The following is a 23,282-nucleotide window of genomic DNA, read 5'->3' as shown; positions in this document are numbered from 1 at the left end:
TATGTTCTTATGTTCTTAACAGTACAATCAGGGTCTGGGTTTGGCCCCGCTCTACTTCCACCCTCCTCATGATCAAGAGGGCTTCACAAGACTTTATTTCAAACAAGTCTCTATTTTAAAATGATCCTCTGTCTTCTTTTCACCAGCACCATGAAGAGAGAGAGTGCTAGAGCAAGTGTATCTGTGTGTGTGGAGGGAAATGAATGTCTGCTCTAAGACATTGTCTCCTTTTTCAGCAGTATGTTGTCCAGGGAATTGTTTTGCCTCTTTCTGAGGGGAGGGTATTTTTGGAAAGCTATATCAATATAACTGCAATTTAAAGGGCTTTAACAAAGCCCTTCATCTTGCAGCTAGTGGGTGTGATGAGATCTGTGCCTTTAAGAGGAAGGTGATGGATAGAGTTAAGAGAGCCAGGAAAAACAGAGGCCTCGGGAAGCAGCTGCAGGGAGGCACTGGGCTTCCTCCTCATGTGTAAACAAAGAAACACGAGGAGACCACACTACAGCCCCACTGCACAGCTAAAAGTCCCAAGGTAAGTGTTCCATATACGCCTGTGTTATTTTACTAGAATCTGATTTCAATTAACATCTGGGTTTTAACTGTTATTCATGGTTTTATGTTTTGATTTTATTTTAAATGTTGAAAAGCTGCTGTGAGCCCCCAAGGAGAAGGGTAGCGTGCGCATGCACGCCCACACAGACACACACAGACACATAATCATTCTGCCATCCTAGAATCAGATGCAGACCTTTTGATATTTCTGTGGAAGAAACATCTTAGAAACTTGCCTTTTGTCTATCAACTAAACGTTTGGTTGTAATCCTCAACTGAAGGCTCTAAGTCCATGGTGGCGAACCTTTGGCACTCCAGATGTTATGGACTACAATTCCCATCAGCCCCTACAATTCCCATCAGCCCCTAATGGACTACAATTCCCAGGGGCTGATGGGAATTGTAGTCCATTACATCTGGAGTGCCAAAGGTTCGCCACCACGGCTCTAAGTCAACCCAAAAGTACAGGAATGCTTGCCATCAGTGGATAAAGAATCTGGCACTATTTTGCTGTTTTTGGCTAATAATAAAAAATGTAGCCATTTTAGTCTTAGATGGAGTTTCACTACCATTCTTTTAAGTAGCAGTTATTTTTTGTGTTAGTTTTATTCATATATTGGTTGTCTTCTGATAGGCATGGTATGTGCATATTTAAATGGCTGTCATTGTACAGAAGATTTGCCAGTGCTGGAAATATTCAAAGCAGGAAGATATTGTCAGCAGTTCTTTGGAGTAACTCTAATTTGTTATATTGATGCAATTTACGCATACGATTCTGTGCTATCAACTATCATGCTCGAGCTTGTTTATTTACTTTAAGTATACCACACCTTTCTTCCCAGTGGGGTCCCCAAGAGGCTTACATTGTTCTCCAGTGTGTGATTGGCTCAAGGGTACACATCAAGCTCCTGAGTCAGAGTAGCTTTGAACCTCGGTCTCCAAGATCCTTTCTGCCACTCTCACCACTATTACGTAAGGAGTGGGGTGGGATAGAAATTTAAGAAATGAAATGCTGGCTCTCTTTTGGAAAATAGCTTATGCAACAAACAGTGATGTTGGTATAGATTTTTTATGGGGTGGGTTCGGTAACTGAGGGCTTTCCAGCTGTTCCATTCCATGCATTGTTTCAAGCAAGCCGGACATGTAATGGGAGGGGTTTTGTCAGAACCTCCTTGAACCAAACAATTGAAACAGTTGTGATGAACAATGATTTCTTTATTGTAGGTCAGATAAGTTCCGTACATGGTCCAAGACGTCTCTGGCTTGGCTCAGCCGAGACATCTCAATCATGAAGCACCCAGACAGCCCTTCTCCCTCCCACCATACAGTTTCTCAGTGGTACTACTAAGAACCAAAGCATTTGGCCTTCACTAAGAGCGGGAGAGATAAGCGGAGACAGACGCAACAGTGAAATAGTTTCATACAGCAAAATCACACCAGACAGAGATCCCATCCCTCAACTTCCAGGCCATCCTGATGATCCCATCAGAAGAAACCACAGCACAAGACACTCACTCCCCCTCCCAAAATACCAAATAATCCTTCCCCAGTCCTCCCTCCCAGGACCCTGTTGGGAATGTGAGCCTGGAGCTACAGGGCTGGGCTCTCCCAGCTGTGGCTCAGCCAGCGAATGGCGCTTGGCTGAGAACCCCACCCCCCCTTACCCACGTCCTTGGCAACAAAGCTATCACAAATATCAAACTCTGAGTACAGATGGCTTTATCATATACAAGATATATCCATGCAAGATAAACCTCTGACTAAATGAGAACCTCTAGAAATATTGGTGCAGATTGGTCTGACACATCAAGGTAGCTCAAACAATTTTTATCTGGAGCTGGGGAAAGGTATATGAAGTAGTAACTCAGGAATCTCTTGTACATTATGCTAGTCTTTTTTGGATGTTTTATTACCAACTATGCTGCTGATTAACTTCGCGTCATAGTTCTGTTTTCTATTACCCTGTTATCTTTACAAGTAAAGCTGTGTTGGATAGAAATGAGCAACAAAATTGAGCTATTCATTTTCTGGCTTGAATATCATATTCAGTTTCCTAGGAGAATTTAAATTAGACAGTATTCTCAAATATTAATGAGCTAATTGTTGTGTTTTGGAAATAGATTTATGGCATGCATGTGTTCAGTTATATGCAGTGCAGAAAGCTAATAGAAGAGACTTTTTTCCTTAAATATTACTGAGCCCAAAAATTCAGTTTGTTTTTTTTAATTTGTTATTTGAACTCCTCAAACTGTTCAGTTTTTCATGTCCCAGTGCTGGAGACATAGCTGTGTTCCTAGGACACTATTCAACACCACAAAAGGTCTTTTCTTACTGGAGCTGTGAGGAGATAGTGAAATCCCTAAGCTAGTCAGAAGGACCATGTTACGGCCCTAATCACCCCCCACCCCTGTTAAGCTAGGTAACAACCATCTTCAGGGAAGTCTACTTGACTAGGCTAACCAAAGTTCAGATAGCCTCCTTGCAATTTCCTCTGTGTAATTTATTTTTATTTTATTGTATTTATGCCCTGCCCCTTCCTGATCACAATCAGACTTGAGACAATTTACAAACATATAAACAATACATATAAAAATATAACTCTCAAGTAACACTTAAAATACTAAAACCAAAACAACTAACATATATCCAACTGATGGCAGTGATATAATAATCTCATATAGCCTGTAATCAACATCTCCCATCTTTCAACAATCCTAACCCAATCTCATCATAGTTATGGGAGAGACTGCTGGGACAAGATCAGAGGTGAGATCCAACCAGTTCTCACCACTTCTCTAGAAGTGGTTACTAATTTTTTCTGAGTGCCGAGAAGGGATTACTAAAGCAACCTCCCTGCCCAATAGGGACTGGAGGTTCGTATGTGCGGCGGCGCCACTGTTTGAATCCCACCACCATCGGAACCTGTTGTTAAAATTTTTGGATCCCACCACTGGGCAAGATGGTAATAATAACAAAACAAGGAGGGGGAGAATCCTCAGATTAATTTTAGATGATCAGTGGTAAGTAGGTACCACTACTAGATTATCAATGGTTGGTTGGTAGGTAGATATGTAGGTAGGTAGTTGGTAGTAGTAAGCATTCTGCCAGTTCATATGATAGTGTGTGTGGATTTCCCATTTTTTTGGTAGCTTGTTCCATGCTGGGGGCAACATAGCATATTTATTATATTCTGTTTTTTGCCTAAAATTGTTGGCTAAAATCCATATGTATAAGTTCTTTGATGAGAGAAGCTGGAGCTGAGCTGAATCTAGATAGAGGGCGCTCGCCTGTCTTCTCCCTCTACTCTCTCTGGAAGTCCAATTGACGTGAGCAGGAAGTGGCAGAGTGGGAACTGTGAACTGAGCCAAATGGGGTGAACTGGGTCAAATGAGGAACCCGAGCTAACTCCCACATTTTGGTTTTGTGTGACTTAGTATTTGGAAATTTAGATATTTCTGTTATTCTACACTAGTCATATATATTGTCAGTATCAAAGGAATTTCTTTCACTTTGCTTAGCTGGATGACATTGAAAAGCTACCGGACATTACTCAGTTACTTGGCATCATTTAAAAAGTTCTCTCGTACATGTAATCATGAGAGTTTAGACAGAGAGAGTAAATATTGGTCCTAATTTTACTTGTTTGTCTTAAGTTGGGTGTTTGAACCATAGGTTAATAACAATATTAAGACAATATTATCATAGGAATACCTGAACATTTTTCTGTTAGCTTTGCCCCTCTTCTAGAAGTTCAATCAGTTGTTGTCATAATCTGCTGATTCTCTTTGTTAAAAAAAATCAAGAACAGAAATATCTTTTAAAAGATCTGTACTGATGGCTGTAAATTTGTGTTAATGTTAAAGATCAGAAACTAGTATCAGAACAAGTCATATTTATCCTAGTGCAGAGTGGTAGAAAACTTTTAGCACCTCACACTGAATTCTGTAAATGAGTAATTTAATCTGATGCAGATTTGAGCCCTTTAGTACCTTAGATTGGGTCTTGTTGACTTCTAAGGTGCTATTGTACTTGAATCTAGCTCTTCTACTGCAGATCAACTCAGCAAGCCTCCTGAAATTGATTTGATATTGCACAGGCTATGATTAATGTTCTAGATTGGTTGAGTGAACACATCTTCTTCTTAATTATCGATTAATCCTAATTAGTTAAATTATTGGCATTTGAAATGAAAAGGAATAAGGGGGTTGCTGGTTTCTGATTCTTGTCAAAAGCAAGAAATACCAATAATCTGCATCAATCAAACTTTTAAAAAAGCCTACAAAACAAGATGGGGACCTCTTTTCCCCCATATGGCCTCCCTCACTATTTCCTCTTTCCTTGTGGCCTCTGCTGTTTTCCTGTTTCCTTCTCTCCTTCCCATCCATCAGCCAATCTATCTTTATCTGCCCGCTGGTCTTCAGTTTTCCTTCCTTCTCTTCCCCTTTCAGCTTCTACCCTGGAAAACCTTGGACCAGTTGTGTAGCAGCAGCTGCTGAGCTCAGTTGTGCAGTAGGGAACCTGTGGGGGCAGGCATTCTCCTGCGTATCCTGTTGCCCACATTATTTCATCTTTCCCTCTTCCTGGTGATGCCATTTTTCTTTGCTTCTTTCTCTCCTTTTCACTCACCAACCAACCAGTTCCCCTACCTTTGGCTCACTGGCGTTCCTGCCTAGGGACATGGGGTACCCCTTGTCCCAGATCCTCCTACTACAGGGAGGGATTGAGCCAAGCCCTAGAAAGCAGGCACTGGAAGCAGCGGACTGCTCCCGAGGTGCCTGTCGGTAGCCCAGCCCACTCTGTGCGGTGGCCTGGAGTGTCAGAGTGCTCCGCCTCCCCTCCCTCTAGGTGTGGCATTTCTCAAGAGCCTTCTCCCGTGAGCACAGGAAAAGGCAAGCTGAGCAGGGAGCAGCAGCATGCAGAGACTGAAAGATGATGCTGGCGTTTAGCAGTAGAATTTTTCAGAGGGGTGACTTGTGAGAGATTTGCGTAGCTTAAAAGTTAATTCCCCTTGCACTGGTTTGCGGAGCTGTTTCTCCAGGCTAGCAGCCACCACAGGAGGTTGGTGTGAGGACACCAATTAGGAAAGTGGTGGGGAGAGAGCCATGCCTGTTTTGCTGGGGGTAGGAGGTGATTTGTGAGAGAGGATGCTGATGTTTGCTTGGTAAACCTTCAGATGGGGGGTGACTTGTGAGAGATTTACATGCTTAAAAGTTAATTCCCACTTGCACTGGCTTGGAGCTGTTTCTCAGGCTAACAACCTACCTCATAGGGTTGGTGTGAGGACACAATTAGGAAAGAGAGTTGGTGGGGAGAAAGCCATGTATGTTTTGCTGGTGGTGGGAGGTGTTTTGTGAGCTGGTGCAAAATCGTTGTTTGGTCATTGTGGGGGAGGGTGGCTGTCCATACCTGGGGGGGGGGGGGGGGCACCAAACTTAGATTTTGTCCCCGGGCTCCAGTTTGCCTAGATTCGCCCCTGCTTTGGCTACATTGAAGAGTATTTACTACATTAGTACATCATTCTCCTTTCCATTTAACCCTCACAATAAACCTGTGAGGTATGTCAGAAAGAGAATGGGTGACTTGCCTAAGGTCACATAGAAGAAGAAGAGTTTGGATTTATACTCTGCCTTTCTCAAGGCAGCTTACAAACACCTTTCCCTTCCTCTCCCCACAACAGACACCTTGTGAGGTGGGCAGGGAGGGACCAGAGAGTTCTGAAGAACTATGACTATGACTAACTGAAGGTCACCCAGCAGGAATGTGAATGTGGGGAAAACAAATCTAGTTCACCAGATAAGATTCCGCTGCTCATATGGAGAAGTGGGAAATCAAACCCGGTTCTCCAGATTAGAGTCCACTACACCACACTGCTGTGAGCTTGCACAGCAGACTGGGGATTCAAACCAGATTCTCTTAGGTTCTATTCTGAAATTCGAACCACCACATCATACTTTTTGTTGAACAGTAGCAAGCATGTGGGCCTGACCTTGATTAATTCTCCCTCAAAGACCAGAATTGTTCAGCTAAGGGCCTGCATTTTCCTCCTGTCTTTTACTGACAGAAAACAAGTCTGGAAGGCTGAAAGTACCATTGTGGTTGCCTAGCCATAGAATGAATTCATTTGTTAATGCTGTGGACATTGCTTCTATAAAGTTTCACACTCCCTCCCCCCCCAATTTTTTTAACATGTCAGATTTTTCTGCAAGCCTGTGGCTTTCTGAGCTTCATAGAAAGTTCTGCCTTGTCTGTGCATGGCTCTGATCTCTGGATTTAAGTGTGATCATGTTTGGGGTTAGACATATTTATAGTGGGACTTATTTTGTATGTTAATAGAATGTTTGCGGGCAGTTGTGGGCAGGCGGCAGGGCTTGGTGGCAGTTGGTGGCCCACTCTGATGACGTGCTCCCGTGGGTCTCGCAAGAGCACGCCAGCCAAGGCGACCGGGCGTCTGCGCGTGTAAGGAATTCCAAAGAGCAGAAATAAAAGGCTTTTGAATATAAGTCCGTTTATTCAGACATCTTAGAAAGCACACACACACGATATGACAGGAATGAGACCTCCCGCCCAAACTACAGGTTATAACGTACCCGAGTCCTCCCCCCTCCCTGGGCCATCCGGGCCCATCTCATGAGAACGGAATGCTCATCCTGGACAGCAAGATAAGCTGTCCACCAAGGTTGTTGCTGCCGAATCTGGCCCGTCGCCCGGCTGGAGGCATTCCGTCAAGGCCAGCTGGCTGGGAGAGAACCAGGCAGAATTGCCATCCTTACACTCTGCCTCCCCTAAGAAAGCCCCCCCCCCTGGTTTATTAGGAAAGGCTTTATGGAAAGCAGAAATGAGGGAGGGGGCATCAATATTTTCTGTATACACCCATTGATTATGGCCAGAGGGATAGCCAACCCATGAAACTAGATATTGTAGACGATTGCGGGAGGAGCGGGAGTGCAGAATAGCATGTATTTCATAGTGCTTGTGGCCATCAATTATAACTGGCTGAGGGGGTGGCTCTGGAGGGTCGTTACCAGGCATCTGAAACGGGAGCCTCCTTGAGTAAGCTGGAATGGAAGACAGGGTGAATGTTACTTAACGGGTTAGAGCAGTTCTAAGCGAGCAGTAACATCATTGATCACCGTTGTAATCCGAAAAGGGCCCACAAATTTCTTTTCACGTTTTGAATATTTGTGCATGTCTCTAAGGTTTTTAGTGGACAAGTAGACCCATGCCCCAACCCGCAAAGGGAAGTCTGGCGGCCACGTTTGTCCGCCTGAACCTTTTGTGATTCTTGGGCCTGCTGTAAGCTAGACTGCGGCTAGCGAAGAAATCCATTGTTCGAATCCGGCGGCTGCAGTACTTCTGCAGGCAGCTGGGGCAAGCAGTGGGAAGGACCGACCAGAAACAATCTCGAGCGGGGGGTCTTTTCGCGTGCTGCTGTGAAGAATGGCATTGTTATCACATATACTCTGCAAAAGGGAGTAAATCGCACCAATTGTCCTGATGATAGTTAGTGTAACAACGTAAATACTGTTCTAACGTTCTGTTCGTCCGTTCTGATTGGCGTCACTTTGAAGGCGTGGTAGAGGGCGGCGACCGCCGGGGTGGTTCCCAACAGCTCCAGGAACGCCTTCCAAAACTTAGACACGAATTGGGGACCGTGGTGGACACACCACCTTATGGGGGAGGAGTGTAGGCGATAGACATGTTGGATAAACAACCGGGCCAATTTAGGTGCCGACGGGATGGTGGTGCAAGGAATAAAATGCGCTTGTTTAGAAAAAAGATCCACTACCACCCATAAAACCGTGTTCCCGTGGCTTTCCGGCAAATCAGTTATAAAATCCATGGAAATGACCTGCCAGGGTCGAGATGCAACGGGGAGGGGCTTTAACTGCACAGACGGGACACCCTTTGATATACGTTTCAATGTCTTTGCGCATGGAGCGCCACCAGAACTGTCGGCAGGCCAGATGCAAGCGTTTTCAAAATCCGAAATGCCCAGCCTGGCGGGCATCATGACATACACCGAGAACCTGCCTCCGGAGAGGAGGAGGGACGATACCAACACCCTCCCGTTTCCAAACACCACCCTCCAAGCGTAGTTGTGAATCTCCGTCCTCCGCCCGAGAGCTCGCAGAGCCCGCCTCCTTGAATCCCTGGAGGAAGGGGAGACAATATTAGGGATGGCGGAGGGAGGAGCCGATGTTGTTTGTGATCGGGTGACAGCTAATCCCAGCTGGGAGGGAGTAAGAAGCGGTGCATGGGATGTCTCGTGGCGAAGTGTTCCCCTCCCCGGGGAAGCGAGACAAGCGCATCAGCCAGTTTGTTGCTCTTACCAGGAAAGAAATGGACTGTGAAAGAGAACCTGGAGAAGAAATCGGTAGCGTAATTGTTTGGCAGACATTTTTTGGCCCGGTGTAGACAGGGCAGCTAGATTCTTGTGATCTGACCAAACTTGGAAAGGGTGCTTGGCTCCTTCTAGCCAATGGCGCCAAACACTCAAAAGCAGCTTTGATAGCCGCGGTCTCCTTATCCCCACAGTCCAGTTCAGTTCAGCCCCAGAAAACTTTTGGACAAGTAAGCACACGGCACCAATTTGTTATCTTTATTTTTCTGCAAGAGGGCAGCGCCTAGCGCTTTATCGAAGCATCCACATGCACGATGAAGGGAAGATCTGGGTTTGGGTGACTTAAAATTGGTTCTGTGGTAAAAGCTGTTTTAGCTGCTGGAATGCTGACTGGCATTCCTGAGACCAGAAGGAGGGAGCTCAGGGTTTAGAAGCCTGCAAGTCTTTGCCTTTACAGTGCGTAGGAGATCTGTGAGCGGTAAGGTGATCTCAGCAAATCGGGAATAAAGTCACGATAGAAATTGGCAAAGCTAGAAAGGATTGTAGTTCCTTCCTGTTGGTGGGGGCAGGCCATTCAATTCACGGTGGCTATTTTGGCTGGGTCCATTTCCAAACCCTCATGAGAGATCCGATACCCCAGATAATCTATGGAGGAGCGATGGAAACAACATTTTGACAACTTAACAAAGAGGGAGTTATCTAGTAGGCGTTGTAAGACTTCTGGTACTAGTTTCTCATGCTCCCTCAATGTTTTGTGAACAAATTAAAACATCATCTAAATATACGACCACCCCTTTGTATAACAGATCTTGTAAAACTTAGTTAATAAGAGCCATGAAAGCCCTGGGGCTCCAGCTAATCGAATGGCATTATTAAATATTCGTATTGTCCAAACTTTGTATTAAAAGCTGTCAAGAGTGTTCATAGCCTTCCATAATATCTGGGGACTCTGTAATAAGCCTCTCTTAAGTCCAATTTAGTAAAGATCCAGCCCTTTGCCCCAAAGCATCCAAGAGGTCTTTTAATTAAGGGCAAAGGATATTTGTTGGATACAGACACAGCATTCAATCCAGCGATAATCAGTACAAAGTCTTAACGAACCATCCTTCTTTTTAACAAATAGAACAGAGGCGGCATGGGTATGTTTGTGGCTCTTTGTATAAATCCACGAGCCAGGTTTTTATCTAAGAAAGCGCGGAGCTCCTTCTCTTGATTGGGACTCATGGGATAGATTCTACCTTTGGGTAACTGAGCTCTGGGATGCAGTAAAATTTTACAGTCAGTATCCCTATGGGGAGACAATTGGTCGCGACTCCTGTTCTTGAAACACTCTGGACAAGTCTCCGATCACGCCTGCGGGATTTCCGCAGGACCAGAGGCAGACAATACATTTAAAAGCTTTGGGACTCTTGAGCTCGTTCTCAGTGGGGAGTTAGGTTTCCCCATTCATGTGATTCCCCACAGGGAGGATCCGTGAATTGGAGGATCCGTTCTTTCCATATGATGGTTGGTTCGTGTAGGAGCAACCAAGGCATGCCTAACACAATAGAGTGTTTAGCAACAGGAGCAAGGATGAAACTTATTTTTTTCCCAATGGTCGGCACAACGAAGAAATACTGGCTGGGTTTTAAAATGTGCGGACCTTACGCCACCTAGAGGGCTACCATCCATTTGGGTGAAGGGAATGGGTTTCACTCAAGGGGACTTCGGTCTATACCCGAGTTCGTCAGCCACTTGTGGTCTCATGAGACAGTGGGAGCAGCCCGAGTCCACAAGTCACGAGGAGGCCAGAATGCGCGCATGTTTACTTGGGTTGGCTAAGCGCCAGTCAAAATGGTAATGGGAGCACTGCCTTCACTCACCGCATCTGGAGTAGGGTTAATATCTTCAGGTGCTGCTGACAGGCAGAGCGCTACTTCTCCGTCCTCGAAATCTTCCTCGATAGTAGCTTTAGAGCGACCCCTGAGGCGGCGGACCTGATTTCCGTGGAGGCTTGGCCGCCACGGCGCGTGTAGTCGGAGGTTGAGGTTTTTTGCTTCTTTGGGCAGTTGGCAGCCAGGTGGCCAGGGCCCCGCAGTAAAGGCACAATCCCAAGCGGCGGCGACGTTCCGGCGCGGTTTCAGTTGCGGCGGCAGGAGTTGACTTGCGCAGTACTTGGTGCTGGTGTTGCGGCTGGTTTTGGGCGCTGACCGCCATCTGTGCTGGCGCCAGCGACCAGCGAAAGCAGCTTACTTGTGATCCCAGTTTGATCCATTCAGCTACTGTCCGCGGAATCCGGATGAGGATAACCGTTTCGCAGTTTGATGTCCATGCCTTCGAAAAAGTACTCACATTTCATGCGTTCCGGCCAGTCTGGAGGAAGTTTACTGGCCGCTGCACGAAATTCCCGGGCATATTCAGCGAAAGAACGGTTACCTTGCTGGATGGTTTTTACTGTACGTATGGCAATGTTTTCTGCATCAGGATCATGGAAACGAAGACATAACGCCTGGAGGAACCCCCCCACTGTGCGAGTGTTGTCAGCCTGCAATTCGGTAGAGAGTAACGAACCATTCAGCCGCTATGCCATCCAGCACTGATCCAATGTCTCGGACTTTTCACGTTCAGAACGATATAGGTCATCATACTCTTGCATATGGGCGTCGAGTTGTAGGATGAAGTAGGGAAGTTTCGATGCAGTCCCGTCAAAACGAGCCGGGATGGGTGGTCTGTAAAATCCTCTTTCAACAGCTCGAGGCGCGTGTTGAGGTTGTTGCTGCAAGGGGTAAGGTGGCGGGACTGGCGGAACCGGGAGTGGCTGAGGCGCCCCGGGTTGGGGAGCCGCTGGAATCGGACCTCGAATTACCGTGCCTCCGGAGAGGAGAGGAGCTGTAGGTGCCCGGGAGACTCTATCTGGAGCCCTCGTCAGTGTAGCCCGCTGTCTTCGCAAATCCTGTTCCAGGTCGGCCAATTCTCTTTCTTTGCGTGTTAGGGCATCCTGGTGCGCATGCAAGGCCGCCCTTTCACGATCCAATTTGGCTCGTTCATCTCGTTGTATTGCTGTAGTCAGTTCATGCCGTGTTTGGATAGCTCTGATGCCTTCGCTGGCGTTGTAAATCCATTTTCGATTGATCCAGTACTTTGTCATGGATTGTCAGATTCTGCTGGAACTGTCGACGCAACGCTTCTCTTTCGCGATCCAACTCCATTTGGATTTCTGCGCGTTGCTTCTCACGGTCTTTGCAGAGTTTGGCGCTCCTCTTCCCAGAGTTCGCGTTAGCGCTCCCAGGCGAAGTTTGGCTTCACGCAGCAGGGCCACTTCATCGTCCCAACTTTCCTTCGAGGGCATTGGGAACGGGTCAGGGTCGGGATTAAGTTCCACCTCAGACGGACTTTTCGATTCCTCCGACCGCTCCACGGAGCTCTTCCATCCGTTTCACTTGCCCCGGCTCCGGAGCCGGGGTTTTAGTGTGGAACCCTCTACCGATCATCGATCTGACGCGCGTCATTGTTCCAGCCTCAGCCGTAGTTTTGGGACGCGCCCCGGTGCTGTGCCACTGCTGCTCCTTGGGAATATCATCAAAGTACTTGTCTAGGAATCTTTCCATGGATTCCTGGGTGTCAGCATGGATGGTTGTCAGTCCCAGTTCCTCAGGGACTGGTTGCATTTGGGGTTTGTAATCCACTCGTTGTCGGAGGGAAACGAACCGATCGACAGGGGCCCGATCCATGGATAATGCACCAAACGTTTCGTGCATCTCCACGTAATCGGACCCACCTTGTTCATCCCAATGAAACAAGGGCAAACTTGTACTGTCTCTAGGTCTGGAGAGAGTCACCAGAGAAATCGGCCCATCTCCATCTCCTAGATCCTCGGAATCTGGAAGGGAAGGCTCGAAACCCTCTATGGGGGCTATCGTGCCTTCCACATGGTCAAGAGTACTCAATCTCTGCATGTCGGAACACCAGAGATCCACTTCGATGTAACAGTAAAGGTTAAAATTTGATTCCTGTCATAATGTAAGGAATTCCAAAGAGCAGAAATAAAAGGCTTTTGAATATAAGTCCGTTTATTCAGACATCTTAGAAAGCACACACACACGATATGACAGGAATGAGACCTCCCGCCCAAACTACAGGTTATAACGTACCCGAGTCCTCCCCCCTCCCTGGGCCATCCGGGCCCATCTCATGAGAACGGAATGCTCATCCTGGACAGCAAGATAAGCCGTCCACCAAGGTTGTTGCTGCCAAATCTGGCCCGTCGCCCGGCTGGAGGCATTCCGTCAAGGCCAGCTGGCTGGGAGAGAACCAGGCAGAATTGCCATCCTTACAGCGCGTGCGCAGAACCAGACCCGGCACAGATGGGCTTCTGCGCACGCGCAGACCAGAGCCACGCCGCGGCCCGGCCCCCGTGCATGCGCAAACGAGCCGGGGAAGCCCTGCTGCCTGCCCACAACTGGGCAGCCGGCGTTCGGAGGGCCCCGGCTCCCACAACGGCGGCCGCGCTTCTAAGGCACGGCCGTTCTTTCTGTTTGAAACAGTATTTCATGTTTTCTCATGAGACATCTGATAAAAGAGTCTGGATCTATTTTTTCGCTTCATTCTTTTGTCCATCCTCTCCCCGCATTTTCTGGCCTTAGGATGGCCAGTTTGCTTGAGATTCTATGCCGAAAACTATGACGTTGTTTCCACATCCTGAAGAACAATAAGATACAAAAGTCCGTACAGAGTTTTCCCTTCTGCAACTGATTTGTATTTACAGTAATAATAACATTTAACATTTATGTAGTTCTTAATGGGGATTTAAAATCAATACATTATCTGGGCAATCCTGTAACTGGATTCCAGAAGAGACAGTTTGTGAAGCAACACCGGTCCTTGTTTTTCAGGACATATCTTTGAAGGGCTTATTGCTTCTCCTTAACAATGTGTGCTTGAAATCTTCCCAGGTACTCCTTAAGAAAATTTTTAGTCTTTCCGTTTTTGAGTAAACCACTGGGGTATATCTGACAATCTCCAAAGTAGCCTTCCTCCAATATAAGTAACCTTGCTTCAACATAAGTGGTTTCTTCTCCAGTGGAAGTTGAAGAATGATCCTTAGATTGGAGGAAGACTAGAAACTTGAGCCAGAAGGTAAATCTTTATGAATTAATTAATTAAATAATTGTCTTCACTGATATGATAGGATGGGGAAGGATCCACACACTGAATTCAAGTGCAGAACTCATAGACTAAGCTTTTCATGAAACAAATACTCTAGTTTTAGTTTCAGTTTGAGTGTGCACATCTCATCAGTGGCAAGAATTTTCCATGGTGCTGGAGAAATGGTTGCTTTAGGCTTGTTTCTTTGGTATCACAACAACAATATCAAGAAGACAATCTCACCCAAACCTGTTCTGTACATAAAACTGTTTAGGAAGCATCACATATTGGAATTTAACCAAGAGTGAATGGAAGCAGGACCAATCATACATCAGTGATCTATTTAGGGATACATTTTCTGGCTTTGCAGTTTAAAAGACTGCGTATAATTCAGCACATTGCTGGGGAGGAAAAGCTGCATCACAGAGTTCATCTACTATGTTTAGCCACCACACCATTTCAGCTCAATAGAGTACTGCCTTGTTCTGTTTTGAAGTTCACCTTGAAGAAGTCACCATCACTCGATCTAATTTACATCACAGGTTTGTAGTGAGAGTAAAATGGGAGAATGTTCCTGAGCTTTTTGAGGACATTATGTCAAATAAATGCTCTACTAACCCATAAGATCATCGCAAAATGCAGGAAATATGGTGTGTCCCCCAATTTCTGGTTTTTAAAAAAATAATATTGAATCTGATGCTAACCTTGATCATGAATGACACGTATACTGAAGGTCAGAATTTACAAAACTGTAATACAAGTACTGCTTCTGAGCTCCAGATAGGAAAAATACAACAGAAGTAAAGTTTGTATACTGTGAGACTGGAGCAGAATGAGTAAAATGTAATTTCTGAATTTTCTTCTGTTACAGCTGTAATGTCAAGAAGCCAAGAAGGACCTGGAGAGATGGGAAAGGCAGTCCTTATCCCCAAAGATGACCAAGAAAAAATGAAAGAGATGTTTAAAATCAACCAGTTTAATCTCATGGCCAGTGACTTGATTGCATTAAACAGAAGTTTACCTGATGTAAGGCTAGAAGGGTGAGTCTACAGAATTTGCTTTGACCTTGCTGCTATGCTTTTGAGGAACTTGTAACATATCACATTGAGAGCTCCAGTATTTGTGATGAAATATATACTTGGCTGTTTTGTGGGTTTGTATCACTTGTCATAGTACTGTCTTCATTTACAAATTAATTGATCTTTATAAATACAAATGCTTTGCAAAATGGGAAGAGTTGAGAAATGCAATGCACACTATTCTGTTTTGTTTCCAATGTATGTTAGCGCCTGATGAGGGGAGATGAATGTGGGGTTGAATGGTCTGTGTTCAAGCTCATGATTCAACAATCTGTGTGTCTTCTTCCTTGCCTAGGATAGTGGCCAGGTTACAGAATTCCTTCACAGAAAACATTTAAATGCCAAAAACAGTGGTATTGTGTGAAGACAGCTAATTCATTGCCTAGCATTGGCAGATATAGTATTGGCTCATTCCGCACATGCAGAATAATGCACTTTCAAACTGCTTTCAGTGCTCTTTGAAGCTGTGCGGAATAGCAAAATCCACTTGTAAACAGTTGTGAAAGTGGTTTGAAAACGCATTATTTTGCGTGTGCAGAAGGGGCCTTTGTTTCGTGCAATTAGGTGATGGGAGCAGAGATAAGTTGGTAACCCAATGCCAACTGAGAATCTGAGCAGAAGCTTCAGAAACTAAAAGGTTGAATTCTGCATGATTAGGACTTCCAGTATATAAGTGCTAGGTGGCCAGATTTTTTAATGTGCCTGGAAATACAGAGTTCTGAGGTTAAGCTGCTCAGAAACATACAACGTGGTGGAGTGGTTAAGAGCAGATGACTTTAACCTGGAGAACAAGGTTTGATTCTACACTCCTCCACTTTAGTGGTGAACTCTAAACTGGTGAACCTGGCCAGAGGGAGCATGTCCAGGACAAAGCTGTTCTCACTGGTAAATTTGCTGGGTGACCTTAGGTCAGGCTCAATTCTGTTAGAACTCTCTCAGCCCTACCGACCTCACAAGATGGCTATTGTGAGGAGGGAAAGGGAAGGCAACTTGTGGAAGGCAGAGAAAAGCAAGGTATAAAACCAACTCTTGTGCAGATAGTCATGGCCTAAAGTTAGGTTAAGAATGCTGGGTGCTTCTTAGAATGGTGGAAGCAACAAAGTCATGCAGGAAATTTGTTGAAGTTGTAACAGCCAGCAATGGAGAGACAATACCTTGATGGGAAAATGGAGATCTAAAAATTGTAGTGGAAAGGCTTATTATTGGATATTTCATCTGTGTTTGTTCCCATGCTTTGCTTTTAGTAGTTGACTGGAACAGTTATTTGAAGCCTTTGGAGAGTGTAATAATTGCAGGAATAAACAGGCATGTATAGGATTGACAGGATTCTGGTCTGATGTTTGTGAGAAAAAAAATGGAAGTAGCTTCGTGTTCAGGCTACCTGACCTGACTGGTCCTTTAGCTGCCCTGTTTCTTTCCATCACTTCTATTTCTTTCTGCCCACGCATAGAATTTGCCACTCCAATGATATGTACAGCTCTTTGCACCCACTAGCCATTAAGAAATATTGGTACTGTTATGGGGTTTTTGTCTCTGCAGAAAGCGATCACTTGTTTCATTAGCAGAACTTGAAGAAACATTCCTTCTCAAGTAATACATGTGCAGAATGACTCTGAGGTATGAGTGCCATACACACACAGAGAATGCCTTCAAATTCGTTTTCAGGTAGTTATCAACCACTTCAAATAATGTCTCGTGTCAGTATGCATTCTAAAGCATTTAACAAACTAGATTTGCATGCATTGTTCACGTTGGGTATTGCTACATCATCTTCAGGATATCATAGCTGTGAAGCCCTGTGAACAAATAGGTTGGCCAGCAGACAGCTTTAGAGTCCCATGCTGCAGTGACAGAATGAGTGGAACAGCTCCCTAATTAGTTGCTGGGGAGGCAAATGTCTTGATCTTGGTGCCTCTCCTCCTTGCTTCTTTATATTTTGCAGTCTGATTTTATAGCATCAGGCTTCATCACAGGGGAAGAAGGGAAAGATTGGGGGGATAACTGTGTGAGTGGTTGCCTAGTAACCCCCTAAATGTTCCCTGTTGCTTTCTGGTTACAAAAGGAAGCGGTAGGTGGCATATATGTAGCAGCCTAGCAACTATTCATCTTGTTTCCTTCTCCCATCCCTGATTAAGGTTTGTGAGTTCACCCACGACAGTGCCAACCGGCACTTGGCAGTGTGGAATCGAGGGTGGTTACTGTAGTTAGTGTGCCAGCTGGAAGGTTTTGTTGAGATATATTTGACCTGATTGCCATTACTTCTCAAGTGTAACATTGGAACACTGTTTCCATGCATTGTTCCCATATCCAAGTACTATCTGTGTACAAGTGTATATTAACTGGAGTAAGTTGCCTGTCCTGAGCCAGGATTTTAATCGCACTGTAACCAAGTCAGTATCCAGGTTTGTGTACATTTGGGCTTATTATTTGTTAAAGGTGGTATCAGAATGTAGCCTATGGAGCGTTTGGAGTTTTATGTTTTGATTCTGCAGATTTAGATTCAAATACCCTACTGCATTCACCAGCAGGCTCTGGGTCTCACATTCTTTATGGGCCTATTGTAAGGGTGAATTTGCTCTCTGAGTTTCTTAGAGAAGCAGGATGGGATCGAAGTGTAATAAATGGTACATATCAAATTGTGTAACCCAAGGAAACACCTGTCCTTTTGAAAATCATATGTCACTGGGGCACCTGTCCAGAACTGAATAGAGTTCTTATGAATAGATCCCATCTTCCTTGGTTCAGAAGTCTTGTATTGCTTGACAACTTGCTGGTCTTCCATCTTATTTACATGCTGTTCAGAGAGTGAGATGGTGCTGAGAAACGGAGAAGGATGTAATTGATGCCACCCAGCTCTGTGTGGGTCTGGGTATGCCTGTTCTTGAGAAATGCGCCTCTCTGATACAATTATTGCTGTTATGTGAACTAAGGAATCGTGTCCAGACCTGCATTTCTCTTATTCCTGTCATCCCTGTGTTCAGCTCTATGCAATGGGAGCTTATCAGAGCAGACAATGTGGTTCAGGGTTTGTTTGTTTTTTACTTCTAATGTTATTTCTGCCTGTTGGTAACTGAAATTTGGAACAAAATAGAATCACGCACAGCATAAAAATTCTGTTCTGTCCAATATTGTCTGCTTGTTCCATACCAGGCTGCTATTTGCCTCAGTTCATTGCTCAACTGGCAGGTGTACTTTGTGTGAACCACTAAACTTTGCTGTCTGTTCGTTTTTCTATCTAGGAAAACCTTCTGCTTTTTCAGCTTCCACCCACTAGCTGCTAGATGCCTACATTCAGGATTACTAATCCGAATCTAACAGATCGAATCCATGGTTTTTTTTCACGTTTCGGCCTTCAGGGGGCGCATTTTTTAAACATATCAGCACCAAAATTTCAGTGTATCATTAGGAGACTGTCCTGATGATACCCTCAAGTTAGGTGAGGTTTGGTTTAGGGGCCAAAGTTATGGACCCCCAAAAGTCTGGAAATGCACCTGCAGGCACCCCCAGAAATTTGCACAAGATTCTTTGCTCTGCAGTGACTTAGCTGCATTGCTGTCAATGAGGAATTTCTGAAAGAGGGCTGTGGAGTGCACATGAAGATACCTAGCAAAGTTTTTGTTTGGAAGCATGCCTGATGAACAGAATACAGAAATATAAGACATCCCCATTGACAGCAATAAGACATAGAGCATCTTGGAGCAAATTCTGAGGTCCTACGAGGATGCATTTTAAGACACTGTATCGGAAATATCAGGGTATCATCAGGTGACTGACTTTGCTTATGGGGACAGTGGGAGATGGACCCTAAGTATTGACCAACCCTATTCAGGATGAACGCTCAGTTTTCAGCAAAGGGAGAATGAACACCACAGCCTGGTGACAAATGAAGTAATCTTCTAAATATATATTTTTTTTCCAAGGTGCACTTCAAAGACATTTGAGTTTGTCAAGAATTTAATTTGGCCAGCTGGGGAAGATCAGACTTCACAAAAACTGTTGACAGTGAAGGGCAACCTGTCTCTGATGGGCAAACAGGCACCAAGACTGTGGCAGTGATATTGTGCTCCATATGTCATTCCGTTTTTTAAAATATTCTCTTTCTTGCTCTTTATTTCTTATACCACAGTTACTGTTTGCACACATACATCGTATGATATTACTCCCTAAAGATATGACTGCCGATGATTGAAAAATCTTGATGACATAGCAGTTGGAAATTCAGTGATTTTGAGCAATTTTTGCTTCTCAGTTTTTGCTTACCCCTCAGTATTCATCCCTTTGTGTTGCTTACTTCCCAGTTTTTATCCCTTAGCATTTTTCTTAAATCTGCAAGAGTAAGGAAATATTGAGACACTACCAAGAGGAGGGCTGAAAGATGCAGAAAGTCAGCAGTTCTGTCTCTGGTAATGGCTACTTCTATCCTAAAGTCAAGAGAATTAAATGTATTTTTTTTCATTCCTTCCATAATGTTGAAGTCTATCCTTGATGGCTAGTAATGCCAGCTTTAGATTGACTTTGTTTCTTTTTCAGTGTTTGGAGAGAGTATTTAGCAATTATGATGCAACGTTTTAAGTGCATTAGTGCATGTTACATAGGGCATATCTATATTGTATAGCCATGGCTCCATTGAGAGGTGCTGCGGTGTAATGGTTAGGAGTGTGAGCTATGAGCCAAGAATTCATTGCAATTAATCTTGCTATATGTAGAATCCCATTGGAAGGCTAATTAGTGTGCAACCTGCCCTGAGTCCTTCGGGGATACAGCAGGATGTAAATATGATAAAAAAATTAAAAGACTTGCCCACTCTCATCATCAGTACTGTTCATTCCTCAGCAGCTGAGACAGTGGGAAGTTGTGCCATGGAGTTTGATTTCCTTTGGAGACAGAGAGCTAGCATGCACCACAGTGTAGACTTATGTATTTGTGATATCTGGAAGAAAGTGGATTGGCAATTCACCAGCTAAAATCTTTAATCTTGCTTTAGATTCTCAAAGAACAAAATCACTTGAGCTTTTGGAAACATTTCTGAATAACTCTTGTTCTGTCCAATTGTTCTATTCTGTTCTGCAAAACTGTTTTATTCCACTCTATTCCTACCCCTTGTAAGTCCTGGAAAGTGTTACTTTCAGACCTCACACTATATTTAAATTTCCCAAATCATTTGCTTCTGTTAAAATATCAGCTAATTATCTTTGACTTTCAACTAGCAGTCAGCTTCCTAAAGAGTGGTTGCTCAGCAATTGTAACAATGCCATCTTCTGTCTCAACTAACTGGTTACCCACATGCTCCCATCTATAATAGGGGGAATAATAATACTGATGTACCTTTCCCCTGCAAGTAAAACCTTGTAAAAGTTCCAAAAGTAAACACCATGCATTGCTTCCAGCCAACTGTGGTAGTCTGATGTTTATGGTCATGATCAACGACTTATGCCAGTTGACTGTTTTATTATTTTGGGAGTGTTTCCAATTACTGGGGGCCATTAAAATCTATTTATCAGAAGTATCAGTGTACCTCATACACTGTACACTGTACCTTGTACTGTGTACCTTGTACAACCATTTTTTAATGGTTGTATTAGAAAATGGGGGCTTTTTATTTCATTTCCTCTGCATTTTTAAGGCTCCCCTTGTTCACTGAGGAGGATGATAGTGATCCCCATTGGTAGCAGTCTTGTTTGCAGCTGAGTCCACCTTGTGAGCCAAGCAGAACTCGGTTTTCAGACTTAATAGTACAAGGCTATCCAGGCATGAAATTGCTTCCTTCTTGTAGTTCTTTTCTTTGGTCTGGGCAGCGTAGCTTGATAGTTCTAGAGACTAGAGCTGTTGGACAACTGGTTGCTACTTGGATCAAAGTTAAATTGTTGTATGTGATGCCTTACCCCCACATTAACTTGGGTCAGAAAAGACAATAATTATCAAGGGGAATGAGGGGTTGGCTAATCAGCCTGGCTTGAAGCTGCAGCTTTCTGCCAGCAAAGCAAGTGTGTGCTATAGTGCCTCCCCCATCTTCCTTTTGGGATAAGAATTTTCGTGCTTTGTCTGAAAGGGAGAGAAAGAGAGCTTAATGTACAGTTCCATAGCATAGCCCAATTTTAGAAGAGAAGGTAGAATACTTTTTTAAAAGGTTGTCTCTGAAAGAAGAAAAGATCCCACCAGCTTTCAGAATGAAGCAGCAGTTGTTTTGAAGTGATTTTGCTGATAACTTCAGATCTGCTATGTGGACTCTGTAGCAAATACTGAGACAAATACTATGGCTACCACTTCTTCCTCTTCAAGCATGGAAAGTATGAGTTTTTCAGGGAATGACTGGCATCTGAGATGTTCTTAATCTCCATCCCCTACTTAAGGTTTATGTCAATTTTACTGCTGTTGAGATTGATGCTGCGATCGTACTTTTCCCAATTACATAATTTAATGCCTTTTTACAGATTATCTTTTTATATTTATTAGTCAGTTTTAATTGACTAAGATTGGAAGCTTATGTGCAGAGTGGGGAAGCATTTTCAGGGGGAAAGGGCAACTCTACCGCCCCACTGCCCTTTGGATTGGGCTGTGCATGTATGATCTTGCTGTTAGATCATTGTTACCTTTCTAAGTATGTTTAGCAATAAAAATAAATTGCTGAAATGGTAACTGCTTATTAAATATATTTATGCGGTATATTTTTATCCTGTCCTGAAGGGTGGTGTGTGTAATGGTCACCATTTCATTCTAATGATTGTCCTGAGAGCTAGGTAGGTTACAAGTAACTGGCTTGAGGTTTCTGAGCTTCACGGCTGAACAGTGACTTGAACATCTGTCTTCTCATTTCATGTCAACACTGGTTTCCAGGATGTTGTAATTTCCATGAAGGCTAATTTCAAAATATCTTCTCCCCTTCCCCAATCATTTTTCTCTCTTTCTTCTGTCCCCTGCACTGGTTCAGAGTTATAGTGCAAATAATTAGAGAAAGGACCTGTATCTCTTTCTGCTACAGGTCATCACAGTAATGGCGAACCTATGGCATGGGTGCCAGAGGTGGTACTCAGAGCCCTTTCTGTGGGCATGCACAAACAGAGTTCATAATGTGGGGGGGAAATCGCCCCCCCCACACACACACACCTAGGCTGGCCTGGGCCGCTGGGCTCGATTATTAGAATTAAACCTCAGACCTAGTTTTGGGGAAGCAGTGTAGGTAACCCTTTTAAGTGCTGTTAAACCCCACTGATTTTCATGCAAAGAACTAAAGCGCAGTCCTTTACCTGGGAGTAAGCTCGGTTGCTGGCAATGTGGCTTGCTTCTGAGTAAACCCTCCTAGGGTCGTGATTCATCTATTTGAAGAGTTGCATGGTTGCTTCAAAGCAAAGCCAACAACTACCACCAAGCATACTCCCGAGTAACGCATGCCTTGGAGCCAACCATTTTTTCTAAATTAAAACCTCAGTATTCAGGTTAAATTGCTGGGTTGGCACTATGCGATAAAAAAGTGGGTTTTGTGTTGCAGTTTGGGCACTTGGTCTCAAAAAAGTTCGCCATCAATGGGTTATCATATAAAATGGAATGTATACTAATTAAAAACAATAATTAAAATATTTAAAACAATTGAAAATATTTCTCATCTTCTATGTAGGCAAACTATTTGTAGAGTTGTATGTGTGATTCTGATTCCTGGATTCACCCTATCTGAGGCAAACTGAACATACTTGATGCTTTAGATGCAGCAAATAAAATAATGGGATGCTAAGGGAGTATTTGTACCAAAGGAGTCTAAGAAAATTTCTGTCTAAAATTTTACAAAATTAGGTTCCAGGTATTTATACAACTTGTCATTAGTAGCCAAAGATTGCCTAGGATTCTATTCTGCTTGGAATGTTAAAATGGCATTCATTTCCCCATTGGGCTGTTTCATTTTTGTAGTGGAACATACGGCAATACAAATGTGAATTGTTAACTACTTTGTTTATAAGCATTATCAATTATGTCAACACAAGGTGTTCTAGTTAGCTAATGATCCCCCAACTGGCAGGATATATGGATCTGCAGCAACAAAGCAAGCATAACATATGGTCAGGTCATTCAGAAAGGTGGCTGAACGGGAGATCTTGCACATGCATTTTTAAAGGAGTTTTGTAATTTAAATTAGTGGCCTGTCATTTAATTTTTTGATAGAATGAGGCAGGAATGGCACAAATGAAAACATGGAC

The 23,282-nt window shown here is 44.0% G+C and overlaps 1 protein-coding gene across 3 annotated transcripts in view; it reads left to right on the top strand.

Annotated features, from left to right (window-relative positions):
• Positions 1 to 23,282, top strand: part of GALNT13 (polypeptide N-acetylgalactosaminyltransferase 13) — a 251,555-nt gene that overhangs the window by 88,185 nt on the left and 140,088 nt on the right. For all 3 annotated transcript variants that reach the window (XM_048485263.1, XM_048485262.1, XM_048485261.1), the window contains exon 3: positions 14,889 to 15,057. In XM_048485263.1, the coding sequence (XP_048341220.1) occupies positions 14,889 to 15,057 (169 nt within the window). The remainder of the gene's footprint in view (positions 1 to 14,888; positions 15,058 to 23,282) is intronic.

Source organism: Sphaerodactylus townsendi, linkage group LG02 (genome assembly GCF_021028975.2).
Source record: "Sphaerodactylus townsendi isolate TG3544 linkage group LG02, MPM_Stown_v2.3, whole genome shotgun sequence".
Classification (NCBI taxonomy): Eukaryota; Metazoa; Chordata; class Lepidosauria; order Squamata; family Sphaerodactylidae; genus Sphaerodactylus; species Sphaerodactylus townsendi.
Note: the sequence above shows the minus strand (reverse complement) of the source record. Positions and strands in the feature narration are given on the sequence as shown.